The sequence below is a fragment of the Saccostrea cucullata genome, unplaced genomic scaffold, assembly GCF_032062105.1.
Source record: "Saccostrea cucullata isolate Sc308-1 unplaced genomic scaffold, CSIRO_AGI_Scuc_v1 ctg588, whole genome shotgun sequence".
NCBI lineage: Eukaryota > Metazoa > Mollusca > Bivalvia > Ostreida > Ostreidae > Saccostrea > Saccostrea cuccullata.
In genome coordinates this window covers 151,025-167,549 of record NW_026929611.1, presented here as the reverse complement: position 1 = coordinate 167,549, position 16,525 = coordinate 151,025, and the positions used below count along the sequence as shown (strand labels likewise).

The 16,525-nt window shown below is 35.9% G+C and overlaps 2 protein-coding genes across 2 annotated transcripts; both read right to left on the bottom strand.

Moving 5' to 3' along the window:
- Positions 1 to 34: 34 nt before the first annotated feature.
- On the bottom strand, positions 35 to 10,623 carry LOC134281427 (proteasomal ubiquitin receptor ADRM1-like). Its single transcript, XM_062763891.1, has 10 exons — positions 10,385 to 10,623; positions 6,248 to 6,364; positions 6,008 to 6,137; positions 5,721 to 5,783; positions 4,264 to 4,351; positions 3,685 to 3,884; positions 3,542 to 3,565; positions 3,288 to 3,448; positions 2,077 to 2,179; positions 35 to 190 (listed from the first exon to the last, which is right to left on the bottom strand). Exons 1-10 carry the CDS (start codon positions 10,580 to 10,582, stop codon positions 99 to 101), a joined length of 1,176 nt encoding a protein of 391 aa, XP_062619875.1. The 5' UTR covers positions 10,583 to 10,623; the 3' UTR covers positions 35 to 98.
- A 2,038-nt stretch (positions 10,624 to 12,661) lies between these two features.
- LOC134281413 (G-protein coupled receptor 157-like) lies at positions 12,662 to 16,525 on the bottom strand. Its single transcript, XM_062763880.1, has 4 exons — positions 16,020 to 16,525; positions 15,240 to 15,433; positions 14,664 to 14,843; positions 12,662 to 12,967 (listed from the first exon to the last, which is right to left on the bottom strand). Exons 1-4 carry the CDS (start codon positions 16,456 to 16,458, stop codon positions 12,773 to 12,775), a joined length of 1,008 nt encoding a protein of 335 aa, XP_062619864.1. The 5' UTR covers positions 16,459 to 16,525; the 3' UTR covers positions 12,662 to 12,772.

Below are 16,525 nucleotides of genomic sequence, written 5' to 3'. Positions count from 1 at the left end.
AGATTATGAAAATTTATTATAATTCAGATTTTTCTTTCGAAACTAATAATCATATTCAGCAATTCTTTGCACAGAACTGTAAATCATGTGAACAATATCTAGTCAGTGTCCATGGTTTCTTCCTTCTTTTCTCCTTTTTCATCTTTTTTCTTCTGCTGTTCTTGCATAGCCTTCACAAAAGCATCTAAATCTGTAACATATATCACAAAATTACTGTATATACTCGCCTATAAGTCGGGTGTAATTTCTTTTAGCTTATTTCGGGGGAATTTTCCACTGACCCGCTTATAAGTTGGTACAAGTTCTTGCCAGAATCAGTTGACAATTTCAAATCAATGTTCTGATGTTTTACATGTAATCTGCTTTCAATCAATATTTTTAGAAATGACGCTGACATATAGTTTTAAATCATTAAACAAACAAGTATTGCACACTTAAAATAAAAATAAAATAATTAAATTATGTAAATACTTGTACTGTATGTATAATCTTAGAAGGCATATATATAATATATCCAGACTTAATTCAACAATAATCATCGGAGGTTTTTAGTGAAATACAATATTTTTGCTGTTTGACAAGAAAAAAACTTACTTTTTTATGACTCGCCTATAAGTCTGACATAGAGTTTTGGACTAACATTTTACTCACAAAAAACTTATAGGCAAGTACATGTATATACAGTATTTCCCTGTCTATAATGAAGCATTACAAAAAAAAAAAAGAAGTTTCTGCCTAGACTGTAGCTCTACTGGTTTGTAATTATCACAAAGGAAGAGGACCTGAAACTTTGCAACAGCAGTAAATAGAATAATGGTGCTTGGTTTCGTCTCTTTTTGTGACAAGATTTAATGCAATCTGAAAACAAGAGGCCCAGGGGCCACAGCGCTCACCTGAGCACATCGGCTAGGAAAAAGCACATATCAGATCAGAACTGAAAGTTTACTGAGGTTGGGGGGGGGGGCCTTGAATTTTAACCCCCCCCCCAGGGGATCATGATTTGAATGAACTTGAATCTACACTACCTGAGGATGATTCCATATAAATATTACTAATCATGGCTTTGAAGTACTTGAAAAGAAGATTATAAAAGCTTTCCCTATATATTTCTATGTAAAACTTTGATCAGCCATTTTGGCCCCACTCTACCCCCGGGGGTCAGGATTTGAACAAACTTGAATCTACACTACCTGAGTATTCCACATGAGTTTCAACTTTCCTGGCCCAGTGGTTCTTGAGAAGAAGATTTTTAAAGATTTTTCCTGTATACTCCTATGTAAAACTTTGATCGGCCATTTTGGCCCCACCCTATCCCCGGGGGTCATGATTTGAAGAAATTTAAATCTACACTACCTAAGGATGATTCCACATGAGTTTCATCTTTCCTGGCCCAGTGGTTCTTGAGAAGAAGATTTTTTAAAATGCCATTAATTTTTCTCTTATTCATAATTATCTCCCCTTGGAAAAGGGCGTGGCCCTTCATTTGAATAAACTCGAATCCCCTTCACCCAAGGATACTTTGTAGCAAGTTTGGTTGAAATTGGACCAGTGGTTCTTGAGAAGAAGATGAAAATGTAAAAAGTTTACGACAACGTCGACGACGACAACAACGATGACAACGACAGACGACGGACAAATTTTGATCAGAAAAGCTCACTTGAGCCTTCGGCTCAGATGAGCTAAAAAAACTGTAGGAGAATTAGACTTTTTAAAGTATTGTACAGAAATTTTGATGTTAGTAGCCACAGCTACTCCAAAACAATAAAAACAATCAGATTTCTCAATGAAATCTTGCTTGTTGTATTAAAATCACACAAAACTGTAGGTGGAATAGTGTTTTGAAATGTATTTCAAAGAAATTTCTTTTTTTAGTAACCATACCAACCCTTCATCCAAACCAAAAATGGATAAAGAGTATCTCTGTGTAGTCTACTTTTGCGCCAAGTTATATTGAAATTGGAACAAAATTGTAGAAGTAGTGTTTTGAAAATTGTGCTCAGATGGACAGATGACAGACATCTCAATATTGCAAAAGCTCTTCAAGTCTCTGACCAGTAGAGCTAAATGCTAACTGACCTCCTTGTGCTGCAGCAGTGGCCACATCTTCTCCAAGGTCAAACTGTGACATCAGCGGTCCTAACTGACCAGACTGAAGGGCGGCACTGAATGAAGACAGGGCCTGAAAAAACATGTAAAACCATGTAATTCTACCTCTTATACATCTTTATCTAATACTCAAAAGGACCAAGGAAAAAGTTTGAGATAAACAAAGATTTCAGATATTGAAGAAAAACAAGTTTCAATTTTCTGGTCCAGTGGTTTTGGAAGAAATGGTTTATCAAATGTTTTTTAAAAAATTTTCCATACATTTCTATGTAAAACTTTGATCATCCCTTGTGGCCCTGCCCTACCCCAGGGGGGTCATGATCGAAATAAACTTCAATCCACACTATCTGAGGATGCTCCCATATAAATATGACCACTGATGTCTTTGCTTTTCTTGAGAAGAAGATTTTTCCCATATATTCCTATGTAAAAATTTGATTGTCCCTTGTGGCCCTGCCCTACCCTGAGGGGTCATGATTTGAACAAACTTCAATCTACTCTACCTAAGTATGCTTCCATATAAATATTACTAATCATGGCCTTGTAGTTCTTGAGAAGAAGATTTTTCCATATATTTCTATGTAAAACTTTGATTGGCCCTTGTGGCCCCGCCCTATTCCCGGGGGTCATGATTTGATTAAACTTGAATCTACACTACCTGAGGATCTTCTCAGATCTAAATGTTTCAACTTTCCTGACACAGTGGTTCTTGAGAAGAAGATTTTTAAAATATGCCACTAAATTTTCATTATTTCTAAATTATCTCCCCTTGAATTAGGGCATGGCCCTTCATTTGAACTACCTTGAATCCCTTTCATCCAAGAACGCTTTGTGGCAAGTTTGGTCAAAATTGGCCCAGTGGTTCTTAAGAAGAAGTCAAAAATTTGAAAAGTTTACAGACAGACAGACAGCTAGACGGTCCGTCAGACAGACGGACTACAGAGACAAAATGTGATGAGAAAAACTCACTTGAGCTTTCAGCTCAGGTGAGATAAAAATGGAATTTTCAACTCACTTCCACATATCTGTAGTGTTCTTGATTTTCATATTCAATATACCAAAGTTCAATTAAACTTGTCAAGCGCATGTCAGTAAAGTAGAGGACAAAATACACTATATAACAATTTTGAGATAAAACTAAGTTAAAAGAAGATAAAGATAGAAATCTTAACCTCCCTCACCTGTTGGAATTGAGGGGACTGTACAGTGTTTCGGAGTTCAGCCTCGGTCTTAGGGAGGGACTCCCCTTCTGGGAGGAACTTTATCAGCCTCTCCTGTACTTCTTTATTGGCCAAAATGGGTATCATGGACTCTGGATTCAGCGCACTCACTAAATCCACCTCTGAAAACAAAACAAAATTATGATATTCTATGTCATAATAGAATAATATTTAAAAATAAAAATAACAATTAAAATGCTAGAAACATTACTTACGGTCTTTGGAGGGTCCAGAGGGCACTGCAAATTACAAGATACAGACATTAACATATGTAAATAAAATTTAAATGCTTTTACAACATCCAAATCCAAGTAAGAAAATGGAATACTTGTATAATATCAATATTCTGCTGACTCACCATTCATGGTTGAGAGTATGTTCTGTAGGTCACTCAGCCGTATAGCTTGTCTGGGTGTGGTGGTGCCACCGCCTGCGGGTTGGGAAGCAGTGGTGGTGGGTGTCTGTGAGGGCAGGGCCGCTGCAGTCACTGGTCTCTGGGAGGATTCGGATCCGCCCCCACTACCTCTTGTCCCTGGGGAAGACTGGACCCTCATGGGCCTACAAAAATACACTTAATTTCAACAGATAGAATTTTTCAAATGGCAAACTTCAGCACTTTTTAAATGTACATAATAAAGGTTAAAAGACTCCTTCATTGGTTTCTTTTCTAATGTAGATTATCTTGCGAAAAATTGCTTGCTAAACTTGACATTTAAAATTACATCCATATGTTATGTTCACAATTCAATTTCATTCAACAAATAACACATAATCATGAACATAAGCTTTAACAAAAGTAAAATTGTAATCATATATAGAATTGCTTCCTATACTTTTTAATTGCTCAATAATCACAGTTCCTATTTTTTACAATCAATTTTTATTAGCAACTGAAAGCCACTTTTGATGACCATCTTCCATCAGAATGACAACTTACGGTTCTGATGCGGTGGACTGGGCACTACTGGGGCGACCTCCCATCAGGGCAGACAACCCTCCTCCTGGCCCTCCCATCCCCATACCACCTAAAATACAATAATGTGTGTAAGGTTACATTGAAAATACTCTGATATTATAGTTTGTCATACTTGGATGGTACTTGGATGGTAAGAACAAATATTTGGGAAGTCCTTAAAATGTCTACTGGTAATTATGTTCCCCAAACGGAGTTTGGGAACATATTGTTTTTACTCTGTTTCTTATTATTATTATTCTTATTATTTTTCTTCCTGGGAAAATTTTGTCCGCGAGTGATCTTGTAAACTACACATCAGACTAAGGTGAAATGTTTTTAGGGTCAGTAGACATGTAATGTAGATTTGCGGAACGAAGGTCATTTTGCGCGCACGTGCTTGCAAGAGCGCGCACGTGCAACATGATAAATGACAGATTTAATTGATATAAATGTAACTTTTTAAATATTTGATGAAATGCTTTAGAACTCATAATATAAGTATACATTAGTAGCATAGACAATATGACATGGTCAAAATAGCAAGATCTCACGCGCATGCACGTGCGCTGCACTCTGATTGGCTGAAACAAAAATCTCAATATCTTTTTTGTTTTTTGATGAAATGCTTTGAAATTTTGAACATAGCCATGCATTAGGATATCCTACAATATGATATATAGCAATTATCATGAAAACACGTGCATGCACGTGCGCTGCAATCTGATTGGCTTAAACTTTAAACAGCTATAACTCCCTTGGTTTCCAACCAAACAGGATGGGAACTGGAACATAGACAGATATAATGGACTACTACAAGAAAGGTATGGTCACCATGCACATGCATACATGTGCGTGAACGTGCGCTGCAATCTGATTGGCTGAAACTTTTAACAGGTATAACGCCCTTGGTTTTCAACCATATGGGGTGGGATTTAGAACATAGATAGATGTAATGGACTTCTACAAGAAGGTATGGTCACCGTGCTCATGTATGCACGTGCGTGCACATGAAATGAACAAAATCGAAAATACACTTAAAGCGTATTTTTTTATTACTTTTGGATTAAATACTTTAATTTTTAGTATATTAAAGTATATGGATTGTGTAGACAAAATGATATGGTCATTACGCACAAGCATTCGCATGCGCACGCATGCAATGCTAAAATTTGAATGAACTTCGTACACTTCCGAGTATATGTTGTTAAAGTCTCAAATACATAGAGTTTGTCTTATTTAATGAAGCTTACAGGTAATATGGCACAAAAAGAGAGTTGGGGAGCGTTTGGGGAACATCTGTAACGGTCCCCGTTACAATTAGCACTAGTTACTTTCAAAGTGATCATTCTGAGAAGCAATGTAATAAGTACTTGCTTATATACTTCTATTGACTGTTTTTAGTACTTGCACACAAAAATGAATTCATATTATCATCTCACCAATCAGCTGCATGAACTGCTGCTGGCTCATTCCACCAAGGATACTCTGCAAATCTGACTCCCCTGTAAAAAAAAAAATCCAAGTATAATTACAAGGATTTTTTTAAATGGATTTTTTGCTATTTTCATTGTATTTTATATATATTAATCTAAATGTATGAAAACATTCACAATCCAATAAGCAAAATGTACTTGTTCAGATTTTGAACAGACAGAGTGTCTTAGGCTCGATCAGTTTAACTAAATGTTCTAGAAGTTGAAGTTCAATCTTGACTTTAGTCCCTTACCCAGTCCACTGAGTTCCGAGGGTAGACCACCTGCCAGGCCCCCACCTCTGCTTGAGCCTGGGGTGGGAGGGTTGTTCAAATTGTCATTCACTTTCTTACAGAACTCTTCATCTTTGTCAGTCTTGGGTTCCTGTTCAACACACATAAATATCGAGTAATTCCACTGACATCCAAATCTGGCATACTTCCTATGGAAATGTTTATTTTCTCAACATTTAATAGATTATCTTTGTTTCGTACCTGCATCCAGAAGAAGAATTTTCGGGCTGGGGACTTAAACTTGAGGACATACACTCGACCAGTGGTACACTGGGGCACATGTTTGAACTCTGTGTCCTCTGGAAATATTATCAAATCCTGCAAAATAAATTAGCTTTTTAAATACAACATATCAATGTGTTTTTCCACATTTAAATGCAATATGTCTTTTGTTTCTGTAAACATGTATTCCCCATTTTAAAAAGTGAGTTATTTCCCCTGACGGAAACTCTTTTACTGTGTTTAATACGCATGCGCTATAAATAAAGTCACTTCCGCAGACGTTCTTGATGTATACATGTTCATGGTGTAATGCCTCTGTCATATGGAAAAATGTTATTGTGTTTGTGAATAAAAAGAAATCTTAATTGATTCGTATTTTTTTTTAATTGCCCACTCATAGTCTCTTTCTGGATTTGTATTAATCTGTATAGTAGTATAATAAGGCACTGTGTAAGCCCCCCCCCTTACAAAAAAACGAAACAAATTACTGATAAAATGCTGATGCATATTCGAATAGGCCTATTATTTAAAAAAAAAACAAACAAACAAAAGCTAATTTTCGGTAGTGGATGTTCTGCAGACGGATCATCGTTATTTACAAAATGTGCAGATCAAATATAAGAATTTTTAATTATAAAGTTTTTACGAATTAATCTAGGCTGTTGCAGCCATATTTTCTTCTCTGCATCTCTAGGAATTTTTTGGAGACTGAAGACATGTCCATCGACAGTTTTACCTCTGAAATTGCTGCATATACAGCTGTAGTTCGTCTTCCGCGACCAATACCAAGAAACATTTTTGCTCGATTGTTTGTCATAACATAGAACTTTTACTTACAAGAACACATTTGGTGACAATTAAAGGCCTATTTCATTTGAATTAACCGTGTTTCCAGAACTTTTTATTTGTAAAATAATTGATTCACTGTATAGTATTAAAACTTTGAATGGAATTCTAAATGAATAATTTAATCTCATGTGCTCATGTAACAAAGAAAGACTCATTAAAATAGCATCGACCTGAATTCGTGTTACATACATGTATGTCGTATAAAGTCTGAGCTGCATTTAATCAAAGTTTTAGTGTAGGATCTAAGCATATGTACATGTATATTCCCGAGTTAATTTAAATACACATTTTGTTTTAGATCATAGAATTGACAGCAGAAACACGAAATTGATACAATAATTTCCTAGCGTATTTCTCCATAATTAACGAAAAACATTCTTTTCTCAAGTGTTATTTAAGTTTTTAAAATCCTTCAGTGTAAGTACATGTATTTATGTACTATTTATCTAGCCCCACTCCCACTTTTTCCCCAACATTACTTTTTCTATTGAAAATGTTCATTGAAAGACAGGTTGCCAACCCCCCCCCCCCCCCCCCCCCACACACAGAGTTTATACTACGGTAAAGTTATATAAGGGAAATGTAGTATTGTATGCCAGGGAACTGGTACTGAAATAAGTAGCTTTTCGCCTTTGGGCAAGGTTTTTCTTTGCTTGTCAACTTTTCCAGGTAAGAAAAAAGATACTTCTTTGGCCCCCCCCCCCCACTTTTAAAGACGATGCTACGTGCCTGCCTAATTCGTATATCTTTCTAGAAAGGGGGTGTGTGTGGCTAACAGGCCTTTATAAAATCGCTTATTATCTAAAAAAAAAATTGCAAACCGTTTCCTTCTTTTAATTTTTTTTAATGCAGCGTGTAAGTTGATCACTATTTTGTTGGATTATCGTAATGCGTAGTCCGCGGAAGTTATGCTAGTGTAGAAGAGTTCCGATTTTGAGGGGAGATAACTCACTTTTTAAAATGGGGAATAAAGCCTCATTTTAAACAAAAATTGATCTTCTAATGACTCCCAATGTATCAGCGAATTCTATCACACACAGTAGAACGATTCCTAGTTTTTAAGGGTTTTCCATGCTTTTTTCCAAAGCTTGCAGATATTGAACTAAATTTTGGCATGTGAATCTTCTTTGAAGAGTTATCATAGTTCGTTTTCATTTTGTTCCACTAAACAAGGTTGTATATTACATTAATATCTTAATTCATAGCCAGTGGAAGGAAGTATGGTAAATAAATTGCAAATGAGGTAAAAAAATTAAAGTGTTTTTCCTGCTAACCGACCAACCTTAATTTTTTAGGGACATAAGGTGCTTGTAAAACATCATCTTCCTTATCTTCTCTTGCATAAAATTTATTTGTAATGCTGTACAAAAAAGGTATGATGGTCTATAAAATCTACTATTTTTATAATTAAATTAAATATTCCCAGAAAGGGGAATATCATATAGGATGTTAACTGTGATGCAGTTTAAATCTTTAACCAATCACTGAATCAGATAAGGCGAAACAGAAGTGTGACTCCTTAACCTTTTCCAAAGCTGCCAATGGAGAAAATTTTATGTATCTGATTAATAAATCGTCCAATTACGGCATATCAATCACTAATGGCGGGGTTTAGGTTAAAGAGACCAGTAGAGGGACATCTCCCAGACAGACTGCTTGCAAAATTATGAAAGGTAACAAATTAATGTTATGACCTTGGAAATCTGTCTCGAAGCAAGGAACCCCCCGTTTGTTTACAACTTTTGTTTCTTACCTTGTGTATTTTTATTATACCATATTAGGCGTATATTAAGGCCATTCTTTAAACATGAGAAAAAGTACAATCTGCTTGCATAGAACAAAATATGGAATTGTTTGACGGAGGAATTTTAAAGCGAGCGCAGTGAGCGTCGCTCGAATAGCGTGTACGAACAGAGGAAATTCGGGTTGAAATCTGCACATTGTTCAAAGAAATTTTTATCTCACCGCGTGAAAAAATTCCTAATTCCCAATAATCCTTTGCGGTGCATAGCAACATGGTGGATAAAACATAGCAACAACTTACTTGAAAAAAATTACAAACAATGAGTTAATGCAATCTCCATGCCACAAAACTATCGTTTGCGTCCTAAGTCAACAGGACTTTTTATCTGACGTCATACTTTCGTCACTTTAACGGCTCGGGTATTTCCGATTTTTTCGGAAACTTCCAAGAAGTTCGGAATCTCGATCCCGATGCTTGGGAAGTGATTTCTTTTTATTGTTTTGTTTTCTCCTTTTTTTCTTTTTTCTTGAATGATCAGGCAGTACATGTGTAGGTTTATGATAGTACATAACTGCGCTCGCCCCAACGGTCACACCGTAAAACATATCATTTTTGAGTTATAATACACTCTTAAGTTTTTTTTAATTAAAAAAAGGGGTGGCGTATTGATCCACACTTCAGGGTGCCTATGGTGTTTACACCATTCGTGCACAGGGGCATCTTATCCACTCTGTTCTCTACTTCACATATAAAAATACACAAGGGAAGAATCGAAAGTAGCACACGATTTTTAAAAAAAGTCAAAAAACAACTTACTTGAGAAAAGTTACACAAATCCTGAAAGGAACTAGCGCAAATAATGTCCTAGTACTTATCCAGGCTAAAATATTCCAGATATATCCATCGTAAATAGCTTTTATCCAACTAAAACCCCAGCTTTCTGCACAGTGTGAATCTCTACGCCCAAGAAAAGATAACTCACCCGGATGACAATAGGGTAGTGCCCGAAGTCTTCCAATGGCACTCGGAAGGCCTCGGGTACTACCCTATTGTCATCCGGGTGAGTTATCTTTTCTTGGGCGTAGAGATTCACACTGTGCAGAAAGCTGGGGTTTTAGTTGGATAAAAGCTATTTACGATGGATATATCTGGAATATTTTAGCCTGGATAAGTACTAGGACATTATTTGCGCTAGTTCCTTTCAGGATTTGTGTAACTTTTCTCAAGTAAGTTGTTTTTTGACTTTTTTTAAAAATCGTGTGCTACTTTCGATTCTTCCCTTGTGTATTTTTATATGTGAAGTAGAGAACAGAGTGGATAAGATGCCCCTGTGATTCGTGCACCAGGTGCCTGTGTGTTATTAAATTCATGGCATGGCAATCTCGTCAAATAGTGACATACTATGATACACATTTTGAACATTTGTTTTGTAGTATTTAGTTTTAATGGATGTTATTAACATTTTTCTAAAATAGGTTAGAGATAATTCGGAAGATTTAACGATGACAATACAAAATTTTTACGTCTTCAACGGTTCCGGTGGTGCGGTCTTTCCAACAGAAGTGCATCAGGGCGTCATCTGACTGGTATACATAAACCTGTCCCTTTCTCTTATCAGGGTGCACCATTTTACCCTTCATAAACATTTTCCCGGCCCTAAATTCGACCAGGTTTTTGCTTTGTGAACGCCCAGTACTACCGAACAATGCTCCAGAAGCCATTTTTCTTCGACGTGCGAATATGGAAAAAGGCAAAGAGGAACCGAAAGAACCGGAAGTAGTTGAGCTCACGGCTGCGTTCGAGATCGTAGCTAACAGTATTTTTACAAATGAGATTTTTTTTAAAAAAAAAAAGGTGCGTGGACACACAGATTTGAAGTTGATATTTTCAGTATAATATTATGACTTATATGTTTCTACAGCATTTTACACGAAAATGTAATTAAAAAAATTATTTGATGTGGAAATTATTAAAACCACAAATTTCGGGAGGCGTTTGATTGACACATCTTTGCACTTTCACTAAGTGAAGTCAAAGAAAATGTATCTGTAAAGCATTCTTCGAGGAGGTTGTGAATTTCATTTTTTTTATACGTGTAAATTACAATATGAAAATGATAAAACTAGAGGTACATATGTTTGCGGGGAAGTACATACTAACTGAAATAAGTACATTTAAACTTTAGTATCTCCTGCTCAGTTTGACTAAAAATTTATAGATGTTGAAGTTGAATCTTGACGTAAGTCCCATACCAAGTCCACTGAGTTCTGAGGGTAATATATAAGTTTCTGGCGTTTGTTTTAGATTTGGGAACCTTTATTATTGAATCTCCCAACAGTTTTTAAATCATCTGTGTCCAGCGCCAGTACCTCAAACATGTACATGTATTAAACAGAGTCTGTATGTTTTTAGAATTTTAATAACAGGCTCGTAAAACGCGAACCCCCTACATTTTAAAGCATTGCATTTTGCTATACACGTACTAAATTTTCCTTTTGATGCCCCTGGACCACTTGTCATTGCTGTGATTGTAGCAATTCCAAGATATTTGAGCAGTTTTGTTTTCAGTGTTTTCTACTTTGCTTGTAAAATAATTCAGGTAAAATTGGAAAACACCGAGGTGATCATTAGATGTGACACTCACTATTCTTCGAAAAATTATCAAGAGTGGAAATACTAGTATGTGGTAAGGAATTAATTAAGGAAGCAGTATTTGCGGGCTTAGAGAGAAATGTCTAAATTTGCTCAGATGTCATTAATTGAAATTTTGATGATGTTCTTTTAAATGGTAATCGAGATTGGAGTATTAATCCAATTCGACCAATTACAGTGTGTATATGAAAACATAGATGGTTCTTATACAATTAAGAAGTGCGTTATAATAAATGTATTATAAGAAAATTTCTTTTTATAAAAATGTACCTCATTAATACGAATAAAACGATTTGATACGATTTAAACTATTGCAATGTTCTTTGTCAAAATATGGCATATCCAAATAAAACATATGCCCTGACTTTATGGGCACTAGGGCAAGCACGTCAACAGTATAGTGTTGTGTGTCAGTGTTGTTGTTTTTTTTTTTTACTCACCTTAGATCTAATTTAAAATTTAGCAAACACATAAGTCAACATTTAAATTGATATTATTAGATAATTTTGCTGACAAGGTTATTGTATCGACCATAAGTCGAATTTAAGCAATTTCTTGACTTAAAACGAGACTGCTCTGACATATCCTTTTTACATCAACTTATTTGTCATTAATCATTAACTTGCATGCGTTTAATATCAAAAATTGTTCCCACACAAAGAGTACTCTTGAGTATCGAATCAACATGCGATACATAAACACCATATGCAGATAAAAACTTATTAAAGGTACAAAAGCTATACCGTATAAATAAGGAAGTTAATTGTCGTTAGAAAAGTGGCATGACTTCATCACGTTTATCATCAAATTTTGTTGATAACGTGGATATCCAACGATGGGCTACAATTACGTCTTGATTTTGTCTAAATACAAGTGCTTTTTATTAAAATTAACATGGTAATTTTCTAGCGTTGGGACTACCTTACGTGAGCTTTTCATATGCTGCTCACACTGACAAAGTGAATTAACTTATAGATATTAGGTTGAAGATGACACACACGCGCGGATCTACAATTAAGTTTTCAAAATGGGGGGGGGGGGGGGTGGAGAGTTATAAGTATGTACGTAATATTACAAAAATAAAAAAAAACACTCGGACAATTATAAGTTGTACAAGAAACTTAATTTATTGAGAAATGCATATGAAAACACAAAAATTGAGAAATATACACACAAGAAATAGTGAATACCCTGTACTTTAATATTCATTTACAGCACATTGACTTCTCTTGATATTTAATTTTTTTAGCAATGATTTTTCAGTCCGTCCTTGTCGCGTCATTATGAGACAGCTGCGTTTCTACTGTTGATGCTTTGAGTTGTCGAATATTCTCTTCCGGATGTTGAATTCTGTGTCGTAAACATATGGCGGAAAACACCCTTTCTCTTACTTTATCAGTCAAAGCACAATAAAGGATAAAATTGGCAAAGCCCTGGGAACTATCACCGACTCCCTGAAATAAAAAGAAAAAAATCAAAATGTTTATAAACTGTCACTATTTAGTTTATTTCAGAAATGAGCAAGTGCTTATATGAATAGGATATGGTGTCGGGATAAATGGTAGCAAAAAAACTTGGCTTCTTCATAGATTATAAATAACATCATGATCTTCCGTATCCTCAACACTTCTCTATTTTTCTTTGGAAACTGGTTTGTTTGTTTTGTTTTGTTTAACGTCAATTTCGAATTTTTTTTTACTCAAATTGAGACGCAATCACTTGCCGTTTGAAGACTGCAAGTTTTAGACCTATACTCGGCACTTTTAAAAGTTCATTGAGCAATGAAGGATGTTTTTGTGCCAGTATCCACTGCGACAGGAGACCTCTTTTTTATGCGATCTCATCCGAAAGACCGGGCTCCACGTCTAACACTGGGATTCAAACCCGCAATGTCAGGGCCAATTTCTTACACCACGACTGTAGAGCAAAAACTCTAACTACTGCACCACGCTGGAAACCTTTGGTAACTGGTTAAGGAGAAATTGACGGCGACACAACCTGCTTGGTCTCATCTATAATTGATTTAAACATGGTCCTTTCTAGCTGCAGATCTGTAGCGTTATGGTTTTTTATATTTGTCTTTGACCATAACGCTACAGATCCCGTAATGCAAAAAAAGTTGCAATTTACGGCGCAATATTTTTAGAATTTTATATTTTTATATATGGGGAGAATTTCTCCACTTTCCAGCATCGGCCAATCAATTATCTTTCACTCCCTAATTCTAGGCACATTATTTAACTAATCTGTGTATTTTATCCGTCTCCCAACCCTTTATAGTCGTCATTACAAGTGATAAACTCGCTTGATTAAAATTATTCGTTAGATTGCTGAAAATTCACTTCAAGCGAGTTTATTCCCTTTAGATGCAACTATAATTGGTTGAGAATCGGATGAAATATATATATTGGCTACAGAATGTGTCTAGAATTAGGGAGTGAAAGGTAATTGATTGACCGATGCGGGAAAGTGGAGAAATTCTCCCCAAAAGTGCGCAAAAAATATTGCGCCCTAAATTGCACTTTTTTTGCATTACGGGATCTGTAGCGTTATGGTCAAAGACAATATATACAAAACCATAACACTACAGATCTGCAGCTAGGTCCTACAACATCTACACAAGTCAGTATTTTCTTATCCATGCACTTCTCTCCACACAAACCCTTGACCAAATAGACTGGTTTTTAAAGGGGATTACTTTCGCGCCATCTAGTGATTCACGATTTGAACTCTATTGACCTCTCTATTGACCAATCGGAGTAAGCGAATTAAATAGAGAATGCGATACAATACTGGAAGTCGGTAGTAGATTCCGCATAACTTGAGCTCCTAAGCTGAGATAAGGCTTGGTTATTTCATGGTTTAGACTGAAATTGGTGTACTGTTCAGTTTCGATCAGGATATTTCTGTTTGCTATTTATAGTTTCAGGCTGGATTAATTAAAACGTTGTTTTTGACTGGCTCCTATCAACTTTTTATGAGACCAATCAGAAAACGTATTTCCAACCCCGTCAAAGTCAGTTTATTCAGTCAAAGGTTTATGTGTAGCTGTATGGATCAGACACCCGGGGCCTTGACGTGGGAAGATACATCTACAAGCTATGACCATTTGCAGGTATTTGAGATCATCTTCTTAAAAACAGAGCTGACCTGTAGGTATGATATCCATGGAGCGTCGTAGTGCGCCAGATTCCCTAGGAGAAATCTCAGCGTCCCCCACACCCTGAGTACGATGAAAACAACTGGCACAAACGTGAGCTTCAGGTTCGCTTCTTGTAGGGCAGCCTTTCTGGAATTCTTCTTACTTTTTGCAAGACTCTTCTTGTTCGTCTAAAATTATATTCATTATGATTATCAGAGTATTGACAAGAAGAACTTCGTTTTCTTTTTTTTTTGAGTTAATCGAAAAATAATTATATACGAGGAGCTTGTACATGCATATTCTTCAACATTCTGATTGGTTAATAAATAAGTGCTGTAAACCAACTATTATTCGCGATATCTTTTATTCGCGATTCGTCAGTTTAAAAATCAATTCGCGACGACTGATAAATTTTCACAACCGAAGACACATTCTTTCTAGCTACCTCCAAATAATTGGTTCGTGGCGATAAATATATGGGCAAGTTAAAGAAAGTCGCGAAATTAAATGATTCGGGATACTGTAGTATTTATCACACACGAATACAAGCTAGACAACTAGTTTTTCCAGTATAGTTTGCTTACATGTTTGAATAAGAAGCATCTGACGACCGAATACATTATTATGGTTGACAAATAAGCAGTCATTTCCCACGCCTTCCCGGTAAAGAACTGCCAGAATAAGATGGCGGGAGTGTTTGGATCAATCCAGCACCAGCTTGCGATGTTTTTATCATAGCCAATCACATCCAGAGATAAACTCAAAATGGCTACCAATCCTACAATTTCAAAAGTATATTTTTGATGTTGATTTATCGATTCATTATTTGCTGATTACAATTTTCATTTATATGTATTGACATCGCAAAAAGTACCAAAAAGCCGAAGTATTTAGAAATTTAATGCATCAGTACATGTTTACTCTAGAGTATTGGGGGTACACCTTTTCTATGGACAAAGAGCCCGTTAAATGGAAATTTCATTTAAAAGAAAAGTTTTAAGTAAACATGGTAAATGCTTGCAATTTTAAGATTAAACCTGGAGATTTATAATTTCAAACATCAAGCTTAAGAGTCCATTAACACAACCGAAATTAGGATCAGGTGCCATAGAGGAGTAAGCATCCCCTGTAGATCGTTATTATGTAACAAAACTTTTAAATGAATATCCTTCCTTACCAAAACATATATATATATATGTATACCGAGCTCGAGGTATCTGAGATGCATCTTTTGATTTTACAATAATGACATTTATTCTACAAGTACACGAGTTGTGAAGTTTAACTGCGTACTAGTTCCAAACTCCCAAAAAAAACCAAGTTTGTCAAAATGAACGTCCTTTATGACGTCATTTATACTTTACCTGGAACTGGCCAAGCTATAAGGTAGAAAACTTTCATATATGTCCTGGCAAACGTGGGCATGTTCCAAATTATACTTTTTAACAAACAAACACCAATTATAATCATCCAGATGAATGAGCTGATGCTCGAAAAAATAGTTAGAGAAGCATGTAGTCTACAAAACCCCATGCTCTCGTACACCGAATGACACGTGGTTCCTGCACGACATAACAACCAAACGACGCCGAGAATGTTACCAAAAGCGGTCAAAGCATCCATTAGGCTCAAATAAACCAACAGCTTTCTCCCGCATGTCCGAAGATCTCTGAAGCAGAGGTAAATGGCGATAATTCCAATCCCTCCAAAAACTGACAATGAAGATGAAAGAACTGTTAATATAGAGTATATTTCGTCTCTTTTCGTGAACTGAAAATTTATAGCTTCGGTTGTGTTCAACATGACTTCTTGGGGTCAGTATAAAAATTGAATGACAGGATACAGTAAATTCATTGATGCTTTGTCTACT

What these genes read in the sequence shown, in the direction of transcription:
- LOC134281427 (XM_062763891.1), bottom strand. Translation starts at nt 10,582, where the DNA reads ATGGCTTCTGGAGCATTGTTCGGTAGTACTGGGCGTTCACAAAGCAAA. An exon ending in CCACCGGAACCGTTGAAGAC is followed by an intron (nt 6,365 to 10,384) that starts GTAAAAATTTTG and finishes TTTATTTTGCAG; the next exon opens with GATTTGATAATATTTCCAGA. An exon ending in CTCGGAACTCAGTGGACTGG is followed by an intron (nt 5,784 to 6,007) that starts GTAAGGGACTAA and finishes TTTTTTTTACAG; the next exon opens with GGGAGTCAGATTTGCAGAGT.
- LOC134281413 (XM_062763880.1), bottom strand. Translation starts at nt 16,458, where the DNA reads ATGTTGAACACAACCGAAGCTATAAATTTTCAGTTCACGAAAAGAGAC. An exon ending in TATAGCTTGGCCAGTTCCAG is followed by an intron (nt 15,434 to 16,019) that starts GTAAAGTATAAA and finishes TTGAAATTGTAG; the next exon opens with GATTGGTAGCCATTTTGAGT. An exon ending in GATGCTTCTTATTCAAACAT is followed by an intron (nt 14,844 to 15,239) that starts GTAAGCAAACTA and finishes ATATAATTTTAG; the next exon opens with ACGAACAAGAAGAGTCTTGC.